We start from the raw sequence: 18,250 nt of genomic DNA, 5'->3' as shown, positions 1-18,250 counted from the left end.
GTGGTAAACGGATTATATAAAAGTTTAGAGAGAGTATGTTTAATTTTAGTAATATTTTTAATGCGAAAAAAACATTGATGAATATAGAAGTTGAACTAGAATAAACGTTCAGAAAAAGTGGTTCATGTAAATCAACAAAATTAGAATTATGTTCAGTCACAAATAATTTTCTGCCGTGCAGTTGAGGTTATAAAGTAAATTTTATGTTGCTCATGCATATAAAGAATATCCTTATTTACACCTTTTAATTCAAGAGTTATATGAGCAATTTATAAAAATTAGATTTCAATGATATGATTTCAAATAAGTTTCATGTAAATGTTATTGTGGTTTAATATTTTTTATATGCTCCTTGTGTCATGATATTTCTTGATAACATTGCAATAATTTCAATATTTAAAAAACACAAATCAATAACATATATAATGATTAATTACAGTTCATTTATTTGCATAATTAGCAATACAAGCTATTGGCAAAATACAATTATAAATACATATATGCAGTGAGATTAAGTTCGGCTAAACAAAGAAATGAACAACAACAATTATTTAATTGCATGACTTTTATTGGTAATTTTATTGATTTCAGCTCCCACCAGGCAGTTCTCTGGTAGAGCTAGCAATGCCAGGTCCTCAACAGCCTCGCTCTCCGTGGTTGGTTCCCTGGTGGCAAGTGCAGCAGGCGGGTACGGGCTTTACACGCTGTGGAAACAGGGAACCATAAAGGACCTAGCCAGGGAGGTGATCCCACATGTAAATGCTGCTGGGAAGCCAACAGCTCAACCAAGTGTGAGTGTTTTCAGGGTTTGCGCAGGAAACTGATGTATCTAATTATTTATTTTTTTCATAAATAAATGTAACAACAGAGCTCCAGATAAGGTTTTGTGAAATTCTTAAATTACTACCAGATTTTCAAAAAGAATTCTTAACTCTGAAATTTTATTTTTAACGTTACTACTAAGTTGGAAAATAATTCTTATTTTTTCTAAATGACCTTAAAATAAATAATAATGGTTATTTTCATGTAAAAAAAATCAAAATAAACATACAAGCAACTTTATTTATACGAGTTCAACAGTGTCTTTTCAGTATTATACAATTTTATTTTTCCAATACCTTCATATGCCCAAACTGTGCTTAGATTGCTTCCTTAGATGAATTTTTACATATTTCACATTTAAAACGGGTCTCCCCTTCAATCTTTTCAAGGATTAGCCACGGGACTTGTCCCTTCCACTTGTTCAATATTTTTATGTCCCCCACTATAGTAGTGGGGGACATATTGTTTTTGCCCTGTCTGTTGGTCTGTTGGTCTGTTGGTCTGTCTGTTGGTCTGTTTGCGCCAATTTTAACATTTTGCAATAACTTTTGCTATATTGAAGATAGCAACTTCAATCTCATGAAGCTGCACATTTTGAGTGGTGAAAGGTCAAGGTCAAGGTCATCCTTCAAGGTCAGAGGTCAAATATATATGGTCAAAATCGCTCATTTTATGAATACTTTTGCAATATTGAAGATAGCAACTTGATATTTGGCATGCATGTGTATCTCATGGAGCTGCACATTTTGAGTGGTGAAATGTCAAGGTCAAGGTCATCCTTTAAGGTCAGAGGTCAAATATATGTGGCCCATATTGCTTTTTTTATAAATACTTTTGCAATATTGAAGATAGCAACTTGATATTTGGCATGCATGTGCATCTCATGGAGCTGCACATTTTGAGTGGTGAAAGGTCAAGGTCATCCTTCACAAGGTCAAGGTCATCCTTCAAAGTCAAACGTCATATAGGGGGACATTGTGTTTCACAAACGCATCTTGTTTTTGTGTTTAAGTTTGGACCCGTCGTGTCGCGTTTTTGTTTAGCTTTTCTGACTGTGTCTGCAACTGAACATACAACATCGTATAAGATCTTTTCTATAATGTCTTTCTAAACACTTAACTTTGGCTCACTTTGCGTACAATATGTTAAAAGCGTGTTTTTGGATGCTTTGCAGTTTTTTAGGACGCTCTCTAGGCGCCGCCATTGTTTTTTGACAGCTAGACTGTATACGCCGCTTTTATTGGAAAAAATGCGCTTTGTTAAACAAACCCGATAACCATTCTATATAGGCACCGCAAAGATCTTTAATACGCGAAAAGAACTCAATAAAAATCGATACGAACCGATGTAAAAATAATATTCGTAACTTGATTTTGTCATTCTTAATGGTACGACAAGATTTTAAAATAAATACGTAACAGACTTGAAAATAATTCGTAAATACGACCCTTATCTGGAGCTCTGAACAATCAGCCTTCATTTCGTATACCATTATAGAAACACAATGATCGCAATAAGCCCAAACCTGTGAGCCCTACACTTGTAAAGTTTGAATTAAGCTTGGTCTGATTATAAGTGCCATATACGCAGTCTTGTAACTTTTTTTGTCTCTATGAATTGCATGAGAATTTGGGCTTGCTTGCTCAATGTGCTTAGTTCAATGACTGTGTATGGACTGTCTGGTTTGAGGATAGAAAATAGTGTAGTAATCAAGCTTTACTTATTAGATACATAAAGGAATGATTGCACAACTTTTGTATATGGAATTATGATTTTTAGCAGACACAACTATTGTACAATTAATCTAAGAACATGTTTTTATTAACAGAAAGTATTGCAAATAAAATCAATTTAAACATAGCGGTACATATTTACTTATATGCAATTACCATGGTATTTTCAACTTTCTTCCGTACTGTTATTACTTCCCTCCTTTACTTGAACTAGTCCTAGCAAAAGAAAAAAAAGAAATTTAAAGTTATATCATGAATTTTTTTCTGTGTGACTATTTTTTTCTGTGAATGAGATTTGCACTGCTACAACTGCTTGTGGTAATGTGTTAAGTATGTGCCTGATGCAGGTTTTCTCTCAAGGCAAGGACCACGCTGTATACTTGTGGATTGAGCTTACACCGAGTGCCAACGTAAAAGAAGTTGTTAAGGTAAGAGGGTTTCATTTACTTGATGATTGAATGGCAATGGAGATTCTTTACAAAATTTACCATAGTAAGGGTATACTCCTCTAAAGCCCATGACGAAGCGACCCAACATGATGATCCCTTCATGTTGTTTTAGGGGAAACAACACTCTTTATGGTAAACATAATTAGTATCTAGACAAAAACTGTTATAATACAATAATGGGTCATGATAGAGATTCTATTGTGCTGCCTTAAATTCTCATAAAAACATCACATAACATATAGCCCCAATGATTCATATCTTATTTAGAGCCAGTCTTTGAAATTATCAGACAGGAAGAAGAATAGCAAAGGTGTACATGCAACTTACCTCTGAAATCTTAAATACATTCCATCAAAATGGTCACCCATATCAACTAGGTTATTTCGCAATTTCATTGGTGCACTGTCATGGATTCAATTCTGTCTCATTGATCTATTTGTAGATACAGAAATACTGGTTTGTCCTATCAAACATGCCTCAATAAGCCTTGGCCCTTAGCATTTTAAGGCAGTTAACTCATATATCAACATTAGCCTTGCTCGGTGACAAGGGGCTTAATAAATGTGTGTTAAGCTTTGTCCTAGATTAGCCTGTCCACAGGCGAAGCAGGGATGACACTGTGGGCCTTAACTGAGTTTTCGCTTAGAAAAGATTTCCTTTAAAACAAAAAATGCTCATGAATTAAACCCAGAGGTTCATGTGTTTTAGCTAAAATTATGATTCAGGATAATTAAGGATTGAGTGTACCCTCTTTTCAGGTTTGCAAGACCCTGCAGAAGCTGGTGGATGAAGTGACCGACCCTACCATGAAGGACGACAATGATGAGATACTGGCTGGGGTTGGCTTTGGGCCAAACTTCTACAAACAGGTCAGTGAGTGATGTGTACTGGCTGGGGTCGGCTTTGGACCCAACTTCTATAGACAGGTAAGTACGCTGCTGTACCAGTAAGGCTTGTAGTGGTAGAGTAGGTACATGCTTTATAAAGTTTGTAGTGATAGAGAAAAAAATACATATTTTATCACGTTTGTAGTGGTAAAATAAATGCATGCTATATCAAATTTGAAGTGATAGAAAAATTAATTACATTTCTCAACCAAGAACCATTTGAAAACTACCGTAATTACTCAAGTTTTCGGACAATCTAAATAATTTTCGGACATCCCCCTTTATAGCCAAAATAATAATTTTGTGTGACTCCAAATTTGTGGACATACAGGTTATCGTTTATAATTAATGACTCCAAATTTTCTGAGAGATTATTTTACAATGCGATTTTACCAGAATTCTGCCCTGTGGCACTTATCTGGTTATATTTTAATCATTTGTTTTTAAAACGTGATAAAGGCGGTAAAACCTTGCTGACAAATGCCTTATGGCAAAGGTCATTGCCATGCCTTTTAGTTTAAATTACTTTGTTTCCCTTTAATCTGTAGGGATAAAATCATTGTCTAATACCAGTATATATAGTTATTTACCAAATAACGCAAATATAATAACTATATATACTGGTATAAGACAATGAGAGCTTTAAGTTAAAATTATAAACTAAAAGGCATTTCACACCCCTATCAGATTGTCACTGCAATATTTTTTGGAGTGTTCCAAATTTTCCTTATTTTCTCTACATTTTTGGACAACTGTATTTTTATGCCCCCGGTAGGGTGGCATATAGCAGTTTAACTGTTCAGTTAGTCCGTCCGTCAGTCAGTCAGTCAGTCCATCGGAAAACTTTAACATTGCCCATAAATTTTGCAATATTGAAGATAGCAACTTGATATTTGGCATGCATGTGTTTCTCATGGAGCTGCACATTTTGAGTGGTGAAAGGTCAAGGTCATCCTTCATGGTCAAAGGTCAAATATATGGCTTCAAAGCGGGTCATTAGGAGGCATTGTGTTTCTGACAAACACATCTCTTGTTTATTTTTAGCTCTACTGGCCGAAGGCCTGAAGAGCTTATGTCATGGCGTGGTTTCCGTCGTGCGTGCGTTAGACTCCTTCTTGTTTACGCGATAAGTCCACAGTTTTCATCAGATACTTTTCAAACTTGTTCAATGTTTTTATATTAATGAGGACTCGAACCCTATTGAAAATGGGCTACATCAGAATTAAAAGTCCAGAATTATCTCCCCTTGAATTTGAGAAAATTGTGAAATAAGGCTTGTTTATGCAATAAAGTCCACAGTTTTCATCCAATAATTTCCAAACTTGCACAGTGTCTTTATCTGAATGATGAGTCAAACCCTATTGAAAATGAGCAATATCGGAGTTATAAGTCCAGAATTATCTCCCCTTGAATTTGAGAAAAAAATGAAAATTCAGTTTTTTTATGTGATAAAGTCCATAATTTTCATCAAATTCTTGGCAAACTTGCACAGTGTCTTTGTATCAATGAGGACTCAAACTCTTTTTTATGCCCCCCTTCGAAGAAGAGGGGGGGTATATTGTTTTGCACATGTTGGTCCGTCCGTCTGTCCGTTCACCAGATGGTTCCGGATAACTCAAGAACGCTTAGGCGTGGGATCATGAAACTTCATAGGTACATTGATCATGACTGGCAGATGACCCCTATTGATTTTAAGGTCACTAGGTCAAAGGTCAAGGTCACAGTGACTTGAAACAGTAAAACGGTTTCCGGATAACTCAAGAATGCTTAAGCCTAGGATCATGAAACTTCATAGGTACATTGATCATGACTGGCAGATGACCCCTATTGATTTTCTGGTCACTAGGTCAAAGGACAAGGTCACAGTGACTCGAAACAGTAAAATGGTTTCCGGATGATAACTCAAGAATGCTTACGCCTAGGATCATGAAACTTCATAGGAACATTTATCATGACTGGCAGATGACCCCTATTGATTTTCAGGTCACTAGGTCAAAGGACAAGGTCACAGTGACTCGAAACAGTAAAATGGTTTCCGGATGATAACTGAACTCAAGAATGCTTACGCCTAGGATCATGAAACTTCATAGGTACATTGATAATGACTGGCAGGTGACCCCTATTGATGTTCAGGTCACTAGGTCAAAGTTCAAGGTCACAGCGACTCGAAATAGTAAAATGGTTTCCGGATGAAAAACTTTAACCTAAATGTTTCTGTCCGTCCACCAGGTGGTTTTCAGATGATAACTCAAGAACGCTTAGGCCTAGGATCATGAAACTTCATAGGTAGATTGATCATGACTGGCAGATGACCCCTATTGATTTTTAGGTCACTAGGTCAAAGGTCAAGGTCACAGTGACTGGAAACAGTAAAATGGTTTCAGGATAATAACTCAAGAATGCTTACACCTAGGATCATGAAACTTCATAGGTACATTGATAAAGACTGGCAGATGACCCCTATTGATTTTCAGGTCACTAGGTCAAAGGTCAAGGTCACAGTGACTTGAAATAGTAAAATGGTTTCCGGATGATAACTCAACAATGCTTAAGCCTAGGATCATGAAACTTTATAGGTACATTGATCATGACTGGCAGATGACCCCTATTGATTTTCAGGTTACTAGGTCAAGGTCACAGTGACAAAAAACATATTCACACAATGGCTTCCACTACAACTGACAGCCCATATGGGGGGCATGCATGTTTTACAAACAGCCCTTGTTAAAAAGAGCAATATCGAAGCAATAAGTCCAGAATTACTTCCCCTTGAATATGAGAAAATTTTGAAATCCCGCTTGTTTACGCAATTAATTCCACAGTTTTCATCCAATTTTTTCCAAATTTGCACAGTATCTTTTTATCAATGAGGACTTGAACCCTATTGAATATGAGCAGTATCGGAGAAATTGGTGCACAATAATCTCCCCTTGAATTTGAGAAAATTCTCCTTGTTTGCGCGATTAAGTACACAGTTTCCATCTTATTCTTTCCAAACTTGCACAGTGTTAATAGCAGTAGAGCGATTCAGGCCTTATTTTTTTGTATCCACATTTTTGGACACAAAAATAAAAGATTATTTTTTAAGTGTCCGATAACTATGAGTTGTTGCGGTATACATTATGAAGGCTCATACTCTGGAATAACTGTCTGTTTTCTGGTTGACAACTCAGAACAGGGTAGCGGAAAGAAGTCTGGGTTAGTGTGAGAGGATGGTACCCTGCAAACAAAAAGTTGCAGCTGATTCTTTTTGACATTACACAAGATTTGTGTTATGTCATCTTGTGGTCTTTTGAATGAAATTATTAGTAACAGAAAATACTCAATTTTCTCTTTAAATGCAACAAAAACAAATGAAAAGGATTAAATAAAAAGACAATATTTTCTATCGACTTGTGATCATTACAAATGCATATTTTCACTCCTGGCTGTTCCACTAAAAAAAATTTGAATTATCTGATCACAGAGTAATCAAACTTAGCTTATTTACGGGAAAACAGGGCTTAATGCATGTGTTTAAAGTATTGTCCCATATAAGCCTGTGCAGTCTGTGCAGGCTAATCAGTGATGACACTTTCTGCCCACAATAGATTTTGGTTTAGAAGAAATTTATTTTAAATGAAAAATTATGTAAAAGCGGAAAGTGTCATCCCTGATAAGTCTGTGGGGACTGCACAGGCTAATCTGGGACAGTACTTCATGTGCATGCATTAAGCCCCTTTTTCCCAAAGTGATTCTCTGCTTTTGTGTTGTCTGTGTGAAGGCTGGAGGCAATGTGAAGCAAAACTACGTGTACCATCACCGACGGGGCAACCTGGGTGAGATGCCTAGCTCACGTGAGTAGAACATGTGGAATTTGCCATGTATAGGAAATGCAGATATTGGCCTGAGCCATTATAAGGCCAAATACTTTTAAGATTCATTCTTCATACTTTTCGTATTAAAAAACAAACAAACAACTACAAACATACATGTGAACTGATTATATCTGGTACATGCAGTACAATTTTTTTTCTAATTTTCTTAGTTACATATGTTTTTAGTTTTTTCACGATTTGCTTTTATTATAAACTTTCATGTTAAGGGCACGCTGAACCATAAAAGAAAAACCAAAACACCTAAAATCTGTTTGCTCATCCATGAATACACTAGTAATTTATAACAGAACATGGAACATACAATTTCTTTACTTTGAACTCTTAAAACAATGCGTTAGGAAATAATTCAGCTTAACTCAATTCAAAGTCTTAGGTGGTCTTCAGTGAACTGTGCTCTGCTTGTCCTCTGGCACCCAGTGTACCAAAGGTTTGGGGATTTATCATAAAATACAATGTAATTATTCTAGCATTGTGAATGAACATGATTAACAACTTTACTACACTACCTAGAAATCCATGAAGTATCAATTATGCAATTATGCCATTAGTAATCTTGATTGAAATACATCAGAAAATATAAGCCCTGTTTTGCAATATTTTCCTTAAAAACTGCAATTAGACAAATAAAAGAAAGCAATTTTGTTTCTGCTGTAATTTACTCTGTTTTGAGAATGGCAATATAAACATGCCCTGCAAAGACTTGCACCAGATCAGCACTAATGGCTTGCTCAGTGTACCAGACTACAAAACCAAGGATTGCTGGTTGCGCGCGGCCCCATAAATTGTTTGAGGTTTGGTTGTGACATTATTTCTACACTGTAAACTATGTCCATCCTTCCTCTGCCTGTGATTTATGTTTGGCAGTTTTTAGTTACTGGGACAAAACTGTACACTTTTTGACTTAGTACTGGTAAACCAGCCTTCTCTGGAAACCTGAGTAGGTTAGCTGACCTTCATGATATGACTGAAATGCATTAAGTTTTAACCTATTTATTAAAGCTCCATTGCATCGAAAACCTCAAGCTTATAGAAACACTCTCGAGTCCGTTTCCTGGGCCTATGACCAGTACTTAGTGTCTTTGTGGAATCTCTAGAGACAGGGCCCTCTTTTGGCTGTTTTGGGTCCGAAATTCAACCCCATTCCCTCCTGAAAATAGTATACTTTTTCCCCATTTCAGCTTAAAATTTCCCCCCTTTTTTGTGACTTTTATACCTAGCTGCGAGCTGGTATCGTGCTATTAACCTTTGATTAAATGTATATTTATGTTAATTCCATTAAAATATAACAATTTTAAGCGTTGAATGGTTGGTGAAAAGATCTTTTAAAATTCCCCTTTTGCCCAAGACGACAGGAAATTTTTCCCCTCTTAGGGCCCCGTACCCAACCCTCCAAAGTACAGCAAGGGCACTGAGAGAATGCTTCCCGAGTGGGGATCGAATCCGTAACCTCCCGATCCCTAAGTGGAAAACATATCCATTATGCCACGGGTAACTTGAAGCATTGAAAGCAGCCAAAAAGTCATTGTTAACAAAACTAACATATTTAATTGAGATAACTGATTCAATATCATATACCTTTTCTTGATTGCAGATGGTGATGTGTTTGTCCATGCCAAATGTAACACCCCTAGCAAATTACTGGAACTGGCTCAGAAATTCCTTGCTGCTTTGCCAAAAGATTCCGTGAAGAACTTTGAGGACATTTACAGCTTTGTGTACAGAAACGGCCGTGACTTGTCAGGGTTTATTGATGGTATGGACTCTCATTTAGTCTTTAGATATTTGGTTAAATGAATGATTGCCTTACATTTGTGTTGAAAATGAATGCATTCTTATAATTAAGCAGTTTGGCTCAGTGCTTGTTGTGCAAGTAAACCCTAACTACTATGTATTACTTAACCTTTGTTTACGTATGTAATTATTATATATACCGGTATGGATAGTTGAAATATTCCTTACCTTTATGAAAATAGTGTGATGGTAAAGACCAGAAGCGATTGCTACATCATCAGCGTTAACAATTTGATAAGTGTTTGCTTGTCATCATTCATGTTTTTAGGTTCATATCATAAAACAATTTAAAGATGCCACTTGAAAATGCCATGTCAGCAGCGCATTTAACATTATTATACCTCACTTTTATTCACAATGCTAAACTCCCATAGGCCATTGTGACATAGAAATAGTCAGACCCAGTTTACTGTCCAAAAAATACTGTCGCCCGCTACCTTGGCAATCACGTGCCACCAGCGGGAAAAAATGTACTGTCCAAAAAATACTGTATCCCGCTGCCTTAGCAATCACGTGCGAAATGTTCTAAAAAAAAATACTGTCCCATTCACGCATGCGCAGTACGCAGTTTTGAGTTTCCGTTGTACTTGGATAATTAAAATATTGATTGCAGTTGAAACTGTGCTGTAGAATAGATTAATGCCATTATTTAAGCTGTGACAGGAGTCATAAAAAATCAAATTAGTATAAACGACACGCTTACCTCAATGGCAACTTTAATCCAATGCTAATAACAACAAAGTTACAACGATATACACTTAGGAGTTCCAGTGTCTGTTCTTAAGGTGTTATGGATGACAAACACACAATCTGAAATATGTTTTGGATTCGTTCGATGCTTTAAACAAATATTTTACTGTTAAAAAACCACCACGTCCATATTGTTGTCCCATAATGTTTCGTCACCGAAATGACGTCACACGAGTACGTCATAAATTGCGTAATCAAGTGATGAAAGTAAAATACGGAAAGCTTGTTCGGTAATATATTTTTAAAGAAATAATTGACGACTAATAAAATTGATGGGATAAATCGATAACAAGGTCGCTTCTGAATAAAGCGAAGTTCATTTTGCTCGGCCCGAAAATCTGAACCACTCAACATAGTAATGGTTGTTCATTGCTGAAATTAAATACAATTATTGAATATTAAAATTGTTCATGGTTCATATTAATTGTTAATGTTTCAATAGTTTGTTCGGTAAAATAAAAAAATATTTCATGTCTGACAGGTTGACAGTAAATTTGTCAACTTTCGGAAAAATACTCAACCTTGGCTTCGCCTCGGTTGACAGTATTTCCTCAAGTTGACAAATTTACTGTCACCCTGTCAGACATGTAATATTTATATATCATTACTGCAATGGATTATATTTTACATGTAATAGAGTTGGGGCTTCTATGAGAGGTGAGGAAAGAGATCAAGGCTCAAGATTCTGAAAACTATCACAGCTATATCGATGATTGGGGAATATAAAAGTGTAGTCAATTCTGGTATATTTTCATTATTTTTTACAATAAAGGCTTAAAAAATACTAGTATACCTTATAAAGGCCCCTTATATTATGAGATAAAAGTATTTGCTGTTTGTTTTCCCATCAGGTACCGAGAATGCTGCAGATGAAGACAGCAGGGCGAAGATTGCAGTGGAGCCAGAGACTGGAGGCAGCTATGTGGTGTGTAACCTTCTTGACCATGATTGCAGTAAAGGTTTCAGAAGTAAACTACTGGGTAACCTGCAAAGATGTTCAGTCCTTAAAATATATTTTTGTGTGCACAGAATTGTCAATAAATTATTGTTTTCATAAGAACTGCAAAAATATGAGACATCCCGATTCAGGTTGTAATAATGCGCTGAAAGCCACTTTCCCTGCAGGGCTGCTGGTTAGTGAAATCAGATAGGCTTACTTACTTTATGGTTGCCCTTACTGTCAGTTGCAATTACCAATCATAGGAATCACTTGATATAAATCTATCCATTGAGGCTTTCTCTTTGTGAAAATAAATGTTGTACACAATGTATATAAAATTGTTCGGACATTGCATTAAGAGGGAAAGCATACTGCAGGTTTCAGTAATTAACAGTTTGATGAATGCATTAGATAATACCAAAAATCAACACAGTCCTAACTACTGACTGCCAGCAGTTAGTACTGTTACAAAATCAAATGTCAACTTATATGAAAATGCATTTACCTGAGCTGGAGAGAATTTTGGAAATCTTTATCTCCCAGATAAATTTTTTCTGGTTGCGCATTGGAGGGGGAGAGTCAAAATTTAAAACCCATGCATACAAGACTGTTGTTATTATCAGGCCGAGTTTTGCAGGTTTATCAGGGGTGAGAATTTTCAGAGGATACACGCAATACGACAGTTTTCAAAGTCAATCAGACCATTTTTGAGATTGATATTAATTCAATGTCAGAAATAATTAAATGTTTTTGTTTGTTTATACAGATTACACAGAAATGGATTCATGATATGCACGTCATTGCTAATGAAAAAGGTAACGTTTTATCTTTTCATATTTGTTTTTGAATGATTTCAACAAGATAACTTTGATAAATATCTATGAAAAAGAAGAAATTCTTATTGGTTTAACGAATACCTATATTTATTGGATTTTTTTTTTCTGTTGATATACATTAAACAGTGATAATTAATAAATATTCAAGCATAATCTTACATGTAATTAGAAACGTTATTTCCCTATTCAAATAAAATTATATTCGGTCTAGTTTACAACTGAACTATTTCCGCACAATGTGTCCAAGCAATCCGTCAATGACCTAGTATTGACTGGTCAGTGTGTGTTTCAGACAAGGTGAAAGAGGGCTGGGTGGGTCGCAGCATCACTGACAGCACGGAGCTGTCCCGCAAATCCATCACCTCCCACGTAGCCAGGATGACCGGAGGTGGGTTACTAGGCGAGCTCTTATTTTTACTGGGGTTGACTCATTATGAGATATGGCTGACAAGAAATGAGAGTTTTATGAGAGCTGAAGCTTTTTGTTGTAAATACAGGAACACCATGTATTTTTATGTCCCCCACCACTATAGTGGGGGACATATTGTTTTTGCCCTGTCTTTTGGTTTGTGTGTTTGTTTGCACCAACTTTAACATTTGCAATAAATTTAGCAATATTGAAGATAGCAACTTGATATTTGGCATGCATGTGTATCTCATGAAGCTGCACATTTTGAGTGGTGAAAGGTCAAGGTCAAATATATAGCTTCAAAGCGGTGCAAAAGGGACAAAGTGTTTTTGACAAACACATATCTTGTTTATCTATTGGGCTGAATACATAATAGTTTAAAAAGAAAAGAAAAATCATGAACTCATGAACAGTTTATGTTCATTATGCTTGTGCCTTAAAATAATCTCCAAATAATGATCCAAAGTTCTGGTTGTTCATTCTTGTTCATAAAAGGGGACTTAGTTTGTGAATTCAATCAAATTAATGAAATTTATTACACAGGTATATTTTATAACTTGAAATAAGGAGGTTCTAATTTATCTTACGTCTGTCTTTGGTAATTTTCAATCAAATCAAAATTGCACAATTTTATGTGTGCCATGATATCCTGTGCGTTAACACAAAATTCAATTCATTACTCATTTTCAGGTAATTGGCTTTCAGTGGATTGTTTTTTCCTGTTGTTACCATAAATTTACCGAAGTTCCTTCTTTTACATTCCAGGCAACGGTTTCGAGCAGAAGAAGCCTTTTGAGATTGTTCGCCAGTCCATGCCCTTTGGCACGCTGAGTGGCGGTTGTGGCCTGTTTTTCATTGGCTACTCGGCCTCGCCTGACAACCTGAACTTCATGCTTGACAACATGGTGGGGGCGGGCAAGGATGGACCACACAGCGACGACGTGATGCGACTGACCAAGAACGTCAAGGGCACCTTCTGGTACTTCCCAGGGGCTGAGGAACTCTCAAAGCTGCCTTAAGATTTCTGGGATCAGGCTCCCAATATTAAAAAAATATGCAAGTCTGTTTTATGTTAAAAGAATAACTGGCTTTAGTCACTTTTTTACTTTATGCATATTATCATTATAAGGTTGATTGTGTTGTATAAGACACTGTTGATATTGTTTCTATCACATGTTATTTTCATTTTAGATTTAAATATTTTAAAAATAACGTTTTTGCATAGGCCTACTTAATTGCTTTTTGAACAGGCAAATTCATTGAATTGATATCACCTGCCAAACACATTTTTCCTATTGCAGTCTTTCCAGCGTTCCTAGTTTTTCCTAGGTAATTACTTTTTCCTAGTTTTTACAAAAAGCTCCTAGTTCTCTTAGTTTTATTTCATTTATGAGTCTTAAAATTCTTAAATGGGCAAAATATTTGTTTTGTTTTGTTAATTTAATGTCACCTCAGGATATGTATACATGTATTAAATCATAGTCTTTTAAATATATTGGGGTTTGCTGTATGTATGCATTAATGGTGTGTTGGGTTTGCTGTATGTATGCATTAATGGTGTGTTGGGTTTGCTGTATGTATGCATTAATGGTGTGTTGGGTTTGCTGTATGTATGCATTAATGGTGTGTTGGGTTTGCTGTATGTATGCATTAATGGTGTGTTGGGTTTGCTGTATGTATGCATTAATGGTTTGTTTTTCGTAGATATATTTGCAGTTCATAGACAGAAACTGTTTGGCTGACTAGTTCTGACCAAGTTTGCAGCAAAAATACATAAGATGAGCCACCCACTGCTGGTTTTAAAAGGATTGATTGGAAACCAAGACACAGAAATAGATCAGCCCAAGAAATTAGTCAGCCAAAGAGCTTCTGCATTTGTTTGTATAATAGAATGGTTATGTTTGTTAAAAGGTATGATTTGTTACAATATTACCCCTACTTTTTCATAAACCCTTCTAGTTTTGTCATCGTTTTTTGTTCAGAACAATCCTAGTTTTTTGTCAAGGCCTGCTGAAAAGCCTGCAATGGAATGTACAAATCCCTTGATATACAGCATAATCATACAAAACACCAAAGGGTGATAACTCTTTAGACTTAATTAAACAAGTGTAGCGTTATGGTTCATGTGCAAGGTACTTCTCCTCATTTTTATTTATACACCATGACGTTTCATATTGATATTTTTGTAGTTTCTGAGATATAGCTTTACAAAGTTTGTGACAGACGGACTGACAGACTGATGGACGGACAACGCCATAATAACTATATCACTCCGCCTTTGGTAAGTGGTAAAAAGAGAGCTTTAGCTTAACATGTTAAAATAGGCTGGAGAATATCGGAGAAATTGTAGCCTAGGGAATATGTAATAGTCATGATTAACAGCCTTTGATTGCTGTGATAGTGAAGAACCGGTGATCTAGCATTGCAAGGAGTGAGAGTATTGTTTGTTTGATGGTGTTAAATACAAAATTAGCTGCTTTATTAATGTATTTCTGTTTGAATGTAAAGTATTTATGTATTTGTTACGCAACATGTGCGCCGTAGTGCCATAATATTTTGAAAGAAATGATAATATATATATATATGTTTCTATTTTTATGCTCCTGTGGGCTTCCTATTCGATTTTTTAACACTGCTTTACAGTTAGGATTTGACTTGTTTGTGATCAAAATTTGTTGTGTATAATAATTTGGTTTCTTTATTTAGTTGAAATGTGTATGTAATAGATTGAATTATATTAATCCACATAGTGCTTTTACTTTGCTGTTGTTTTGATAGTTTTATGCATTTATTAAACAGACATATTTACTTTGTGAAAGTTAATATATAATCTCTACTCTTATTGGTACATCAAATGGTCTGAATGCATTACTATGGTATGTAATAGGCGTATTAAACAGTGCCTATTGCTTACCAAATGGCTTAGAGTCCAATGTTTGTTTTTGCAGTTTGAAAGTCTATTTGTGATTAATAAAAAAATAATAATATAAGGAAAATGTAACTTAAAATGTTTGTTGTTAAGTTTCAAAGAAACTTCTCAAAGAGCATTCAATCTTTTTGTATTGTACTTGAGTGTTACATGATAGTTATGGTTCATCAATTATAGGATTTCAAGAACATGTAAGCTGTTCCATAAATACATTTATGAGTGATTATTGGTGATGTAAGGAAAAGCCAAGTACATCCCGTGATATTGTTTGTTGTACATACCATATCAACATTAAACAAAAAGCCACGAAATCTATGCATTTGTTAATATGGAAACACTATATTTTAATGTAATGTATTAATACACAAATGATATATATGCCATTGGGTATGGTTAGGAATATGTCTTTTCAAATCTGAAAGCTGAACATTTGGAATTTGATTAATTTTTGAAGAATGATTTTGAGCAATAGACCTAGATTAAATATAAAAAAAATCCCCAACATTATGGTATGTAATTTAAATTATTCATGGTCTCACACACGTTGTTCAAAGGATGAAAAACCTGTATTGCTTCTGCTTAAAGCTCCATAAGTCAACTTGACAGTGAAAAAAAACCTACAGGCTTATCAAGACTATGCAGTTTGTTTTCTGGATGAGAAACAGTGCTTAGTGTCTAAGAGAACATCCCCTATGTTGGGATCATACTCTTGACCCGATTGCTTGGCGAACTTTACTTACCATGTCTTCCAAACCATCAATGCACTGCATTTTTTTTATACAAACGGCCCACAAACACCATGAAGAGCACAATTTATTTATACATAAATTACTTAAATAATACTACATATTGCACCAAATAGCAATTCTCAATCAGTGAATATTATTCAAAGATAATGCCAGAATGATTTCCAAAATATATGCATCCCAAAAAGTTCCAAACCTGACTAACTACTGGTATACATTATATTACAATCACAGCCATCTGAAGATGCCCCTTATTTCATGTCTTCGTCAAATTGTACAACACAGCATATTAAATTAAAAACAATCGCACATTAAAACAGTAGTAGGTTGTGGTACCACTTTATGAAATAACAGTAAAATATTCAAAATAAAATGTCATCAATAAACTAAAACAACAAAAACATCAGAAAATCATCTTCATATGTAACTGTTTTCAATAAAATGCAACAAAACACGAATCATGTTAGTTATCAACTACCACATTAAGAGATCCCTCTTGTAGTTTAACTTCAGCATTTATGATACAAAGTGTTTCCTTAACCTAGAACTCTGTAACTGTGTTGCCAGATGTGGTATACATAGACTAAGATAAAACCATGCATGCTGGACATAAAACTTAACATTGATTTTACTCATACACAAGCTAATCGTTATCATTTTTATTACAATTGTTTTCAGATTTAATGTTGGCACATCCTGGAGGGGATGTGGCCATATAACTCATTGCATCCATAAGAAATCCAAAGTAATTTTGACTGAAAAAGCAACATAACAATGGAATGATAAATGTTTTTAATAAATGCTAAAAACGAGTACCTTCAATAATCATTCATGTGTACCTTGAGTTTTTATTTCTCATATGATGGAACTAAGTGAACAAGAAACCGTCGGAGACGGGTGATGCCTTTTTTTTTTTGTCACAATGTTGCACTATATATTCAGATAAAAGGAAAGTCTTGAAGGCACAGTAGTTGGGGGGGGGGGGGGGGGGGGACAAGATTTTTTTTTTATAGAAAATAATTTTTCAAAGGGCCATAACTCTGTGAAAAATCATCTGACCAGAACCCGCTGATAACATGCACATCTCTTGGTAGTGAAGCTTCCCATAAAGTTTCATTGAATTTCGGTCATTAGTTGCTGAGAAATAGCCCGGACAAAAAGTGCACGGACGGACACACACACGGACAGACGAAGCGGCGACTATATTCCCCCCCCAAAATAAATTTTGGGGGAGCATAAAAAACTAATAACTTACATACAAGATTTTAGTTGGTCAAAATTAACCACTGTCGTCAGGTCAGGTAGGCCAAATACAATATCTGCACATGGTGTTGAAAGAAAGGACCACGATGCTTAAATCGAAATTTATTTCTAGTAAGTTAAAGACTAATCATAAGAATCTATCTATTAATCTAAGGTATTAAAACATTTGATAACAGTGAGAGAAGGTACGAAATTTACCCTGGAATAAAAATTAACTCTGTAATGGGTGATTAAAAACTGTTCAAAGACATTTTCAATATCTGGATTTTGTGTTCCAGTTGTGCAAAAGCATAAAAAGACAATTACAACTTTGCAGGAAATTGCTTTACTAGCATGCTGCTAGTGGCTTGTTTGAACATGAGATTTCTCTATCCTTGCTGTGATGACATGGTACTTATTTGAGGCAACTGATACAATAATATTGCAGAAAAAGCTGTAGCAAATAGACATGTCTTTGGTCAAATCATATGCACAGCCATGGGCTACTTTGGCAAGGTGACCTTGTGTTCTTCCTTTTTAGGGCTACACACTACTATGGGTCTTCCAGCTCACACTCCAGACTGCCCCTGCTTATCAAGGGGTGGGTGGCATGGTTGAGACCTCTTGGAGAATGGTGTGCTGATCTATAGGGATCTCTGCCACTGACTTGCGCACCGTCAGCAATATGGAGCGAACCTGAAACATAAAATTATGGTCATTATTGCGCTGTAAAACGATTGACAAGGTAGTAAAAATAAAATGTAAAACTTAACAGGTTCATTTGAGTACATAAGAGTTTAATAAAAATACCAGTATTTCTTCATTTTTTCAAAAATGC

The 18,250-nt window shown here is 35.5% G+C and overlaps 2 protein-coding genes across 2 annotated transcripts in view; one reads left to right on the top strand and one right to left on the bottom strand.

Moving 5' to 3' along the window:
• Positions 1-15,735, top strand: part of LOC127858971 (dye-decolorizing peroxidase YfeX-like) — a 30,722-nt gene extending 14,987 nt beyond the window's left edge. The window contains exons 2-10 of the mRNA XM_052396357.1: positions 592-791; positions 2,903-2,983; positions 3,763-3,873; positions 7,655-7,727; positions 9,361-9,522; positions 11,162-11,235; positions 12,017-12,065; positions 12,379-12,474; positions 13,261-15,735. Coding sequence (XP_052252317.1) covers positions 592-791; positions 2,903-2,983; positions 3,763-3,873; positions 7,655-7,727; positions 9,361-9,522; positions 11,162-11,235; positions 12,017-12,065; positions 12,379-12,474; positions 13,261-13,514 — 1,100 coding nt within the window. The 3' untranslated portion in view covers positions 13,515-15,735. The remainder of the gene's footprint in view (positions 1-591; positions 792-2,902; positions 2,984-3,762; positions 3,874-7,654; positions 7,728-9,360; positions 9,523-11,161; positions 11,236-12,016; positions 12,066-12,378; positions 12,475-13,260) is intronic.
• The window catches only part of LOC127858970 (armadillo-like helical domain-containing protein 3), a 40,077-nt gene continuing 36,330 nt past the window's right edge, over positions 14,504-18,250 (bottom strand). Inside the window, exon 25 of the mRNA XM_052396356.1 lies at positions 14,504-18,108. Coding sequence (XP_052252316.1) covers positions 18,007-18,108 — 102 coding nt within the window. The 3' untranslated portion in view covers positions 14,504-18,006. The remainder of the gene's footprint in view (positions 18,109-18,250) is intronic.

This window comes from Dreissena polymorpha, chromosome 14, assembly GCF_020536995.1.
Source record: "Dreissena polymorpha isolate Duluth1 chromosome 14, UMN_Dpol_1.0, whole genome shotgun sequence".
NCBI lineage: Eukaryota > Metazoa > Mollusca > Bivalvia > Myida > Dreissenidae > Dreissena > Dreissena polymorpha.
This window is presented reverse-complemented; position numbering and strand designations above follow the sequence as displayed.